This window comes from Rattus rattus, chromosome 2, assembly GCF_011064425.1.
Source record: "Rattus rattus isolate New Zealand chromosome 2, Rrattus_CSIRO_v1, whole genome shotgun sequence".
In the NCBI taxonomy this organism is placed as follows: Eukaryota; Metazoa; Chordata; class Mammalia; order Rodentia; family Muridae; genus Rattus; species Rattus rattus.
Genome location: NC_046155.1, coordinates 33,886,498 through 33,890,508, shown reverse-complemented (window position 1 = coordinate 33,890,508; position 4,011 = coordinate 33,886,498). Strand labels below are relative to the sequence as shown.

Here is a 4,011-nt window from a genome sequence, read left to right as displayed (position 1 = left end):
GGATGGATGGATGGATGGATGGATGGATGAGTGGATGGATGGGTGGGTGGATGGGTGGGTGGATGGATGGGTGGATGGATGGATGGATGGATGGAGAGGTGATACAGAGATGATAGATTTTCTGGAATTAGGTCACATGATTGTCCAGTGTGATGTACCTAGAACCTATAGTTCAAATCCAAAGGCTGCCTGCTGGTGGGACTCCTCCCTTCCCCAATCATGGTGAGTCTTTTTCATAAAGCCCTGAGCTTCCTGGAGGACACCTAGTCACATTGTTAAGGGCCATGATTTTACAAAAAGCCTATGGATTTAGTTTGAATTTCATACAAAGTAGAGTGTCTCAGAAACAAAAAGAGTGTTTGACTAAATGTACAGGCACCACAGTCTAGCCAACGTGACAGAGATTATTAACCATCATAGCAAAGCTGACACCAAGCCTAGAACCAGGGACTCTACTTGGCCCAGGAAAACAACATATCCCATTCTGTTGGAATGAACCTTGGCATCATTTTCTGGAAGAAACTGAGACACAGTCTTTCTCATTGGATTTGAAATGGGATGGATACATATACGTGAGATGTGCTATTGGTACAGTTGGTTGTGGAAAAAGTCCCTTGGTTTGACAGAGAGAAAAGCATGGTGCTCACACTGAGAGGAAGCCGCATGGAGAGGCGGAGCCTGGGGCTCTGCCTGACTCCTGGATGACTATCTTTAGGTTTGAAACTTGGCACCCCCACACTGCCTAACCCAGTAAGTTCTCAGCTTTCGTAAAAGCTAGATTCTTACAACACTCAGTTTCTTTAGGTACCATTAAAGCTTATGGTTAGTGTAAGAAATCCTTTGTTACCAAAAGTAGTTGCTTAATATTTGCTATTTTGTTTTCAAACTTAAATAAGGAAGATTGCCTAGATAGTCCAAGACAGACACTCTCTACAAAACAAATCTTCTGTCACTAGAGGGCATTAGAGCTTACACTTACCAAAGGACTCATCAGACTTTCTATTGACCAATAAAATGTATTTAGGGGGTCATAGGAGTTCCTGTGGTGGTGGCTAGGCAGTGCAGCTCCGTGACAGATCCTGCTTCCCACGCATCTTCCATCCTGAGGAAGGTTAGCGCGGATGGAGTGGCAAAGGCGGAGCACAGGCGCCGCTCCGCGAAGCCTGCCCCTGCCAATGTGGATGCAAAGCCTAAAAAGGCCACCGGAAAGGATAAATTATCTGACAAAAGAAAGAGAGAGAGGGGAGAGGAGAGGAGAGAGGGAGAGAGGAGAGAGAGGAGAGAGAGAGAGAGAGAGAGAGAGAGAGAGAGAGAGAGAGAGAGAGAGAGAAGTGTAAACGAGAGTGAAAAGGGGAGTGAAAGGCAAAGTGACCAGCAAACTACAGATTTGCCTGCAGAAAAGGGAAAGACGGAAAACCAGAGTCCAGCCTCTGAGGAAGAGAAAGAAGCCAAGTCCGACTAAGCATCCATCACATCTGTCAGTGGTCCCCGCCTCCCTTCTTGTACAATCCAGAGGAATATTTTTATCAACTCTTTTGTAAATGCGAGCTTTTTGGTAGCTCAAGAAACATTTTAAAAGGTGAGGGAATAGCACCTCGTCCCATTTTAAAAGTGTAAATGTTTTTTAAGAGGTTAAATCATTTGCTGGTTGTTTATTTTGGGGTACAACCGGAAGCAGGATACTGAATCAGGAGAGGCTGTGACTGTCTTGGGGGTCACCATAATATTCCATAGAAGGGTCTAGTTTCATATCCTATGGGACAAAACAAACTAAATGGCAACTTGGAGTCTCAGTCATGCATTCGTGTCTGGACTATTTTCGGTTATATCTGGTCTGGTGTTTCTAGTAGAATCATTTCCTAAGGAAACCACTCCTTGTTCCTTGCTCTGTCAGAACTGTAACTGCTCTGGTCATAAAGTCGATTTTCCTAACAGTTGTGATAATGTGCTGTGAAACATGGAGATTTGGGGTATGTTCTGTGTGTGGCTTAAAATTGTGAGTCGGTGGTTTGTGAGCATTTGGTTATTATGTGAGGTCTTACGAAATTTGCCAAGTTTGAAGCAGGAACATCACTGGAGCAAGTTCGAGGAGGAACAATACTCTTCATTTAGGTACATGAACACAGTGTGAGTCTGTTCAGAGTGACAGTATGTGTGTTAAGAATTGGAATGTCTGTGGACTCTACTCCTCAATAAAATCTCAGCTTGTGAAAGAAAGTATTTAGGTTCACAGACAGGGAAAAGGAAGAACTTTAACCTTGCCAGTTAATCTGCAGTGAGGACCACAAGGCATTTTCACCTCTGGAAGATTACATTTCTCATGGGATGAAGAGACTCTGTGTGCAAAGCGTTTAGTATACCTGAGAGCCAGCTCCATTGCTAGTTCCAGTGTGGCTTTACAAGTCAACGTGTTGAAGATAAATTAGCTGGATTCTGGTGTCCTTTCCTGGGCTTCCTGTGTACAAGCATGTTCATGTGCCCCAAGAGACAGCACTACCCAAAGGAATGTGCCCGGAGTCTGACGGATGAGGGCTGAATGCCTGGCCCGTGACGTGTGGAAGAAGCCCTTCAATCTTCCAAATTCTCCCACGAAAACTCGCCTACCAATATCCCTATGCTCCAAAAACATGGAAATGACAAGGTCAAAAACATTCAGAAACTGAGATGCAGTTAGTCAGGGAGGGAGGCAGAGGGAAGGGGGCTGCAGCAGAAAGCTAGGGGAAATCTGCAGACCCAGACTTAACACCCAAGTGAGCATCCTGCCCCTGCCTTTTCTGTCGATGAGGCTACACTAAACACAGAGACATTCCAGGACTCCATGCATGTACAGGCATGCAGAGGGATGAGGAATATGACTTCAGGGGCGTTGGCCTGGTGTTGATGGGGTTTAGTCTGCAGTAGGCTGTACCTAAGACATGATCGTCGTGTGCCCCTCTGTGCGAAAGATTGGCTGGTGACTATAAATTACTCAGCATACTCCAGGGTAAGTAACCAAAGCATATGCCTAACCGAAGAGAGCATCATCTTTCTGTAATCATCAGGACACCTAGCTGAAAAGGACGACTGGCCAACGGATGGCAAAACGTACAGCTCAGCATCACTTATGTCTTCTTCTTTCCTTTCAGATTTCCTGATCCAATGTGCACGAGTGTTCCGCCCACACCTGTGTGTGCACCGCACAATCGGCGACAGCATAGATTAAAGACATGTTTTGGTAAAGCGTAGTTTTAAAAATCAACTTACTTGCTTCTTGAATCATTTTTTATTCTTAAAATAAGACGTCACATGATAGTCCAGGATGGAAAAATCAACATTCCTTGCCAAAAATAGAAAATATCTACAAAAATAAATACAAACTAAAGTATTTGCCAGAATACCAATAGAACTGTTTTCCAAATCACTACCGGTAAGACACCGTCCCTCTGGAAGGATTGGTATAAGGCGTACTCTGTACTCTCAGTATTATCCTGTGGGCTATCCCCAGATGACAAACTAAGGCTGCCAAAGCTGGCCTAGGGCCCTGGAAGAGAGGTGATGTGAGAGAAACTGCTGGGGCAGTGAGGTGTAAGAGGATGAAGATGACCCTATGACCCCAATGCCAAATAATTATCAACATTTAAATTTTCAGTATAATCTGTTTTCCAATGCATCTTTGGGGACTCATTCAAAACCATAGCAAGAACCAAAAGGAATCATTGGGTCAGGGTTCTTATTCCCTTTAGAGTCTGTTGTTTCTTCTCATTAGATCTGAAAGTGAAATCATCAGTTTTAATCTCAAACTCTGTGTGTTTCTGTCTCTGAGGGTCTATCTCTCTGTCTCTGTTCCTCTGTCTGTCTCTTACATGTGACTTTTTCATTTGCACAAGCAAGAACAACTAAACCCAAGAATGAGATTTTCATAGGTGGAGGGGGCAGGATCAGAAAGTGCTTAGGCCACACAGATTTTTTTTTTAAATTCTTGGTATATTAAAGCAAAAGCAATCAATAACAATATTGAAATTGGAAGTCTTT

The 4,011-nt window shown here is 43.9% G+C and overlaps 1 protein-coding gene across 1 annotated transcript in view; it reads left to right on the top strand.

Moving 5' to 3' along the window:
* The window catches only part of LOC116893059 (non-histone chromosomal protein HMG-14-like), a 7,197-nt gene extending 5,735 nt beyond the window's left edge, over positions 1-1,462 (top strand). The window contains exons 2-3 of the mRNA XM_032895021.1: positions 1,035-1,275; positions 1,363-1,462. Of these exons, the coding sequence (XP_032750912.1) occupies positions 1,035-1,275; positions 1,363-1,462 (341 nt within the window). The remainder of the gene's footprint in view (positions 1-1,034; positions 1,276-1,362) is intronic.
* The last annotated feature ends 2,549 nt before the right edge of the window (positions 1,463-4,011 follow it).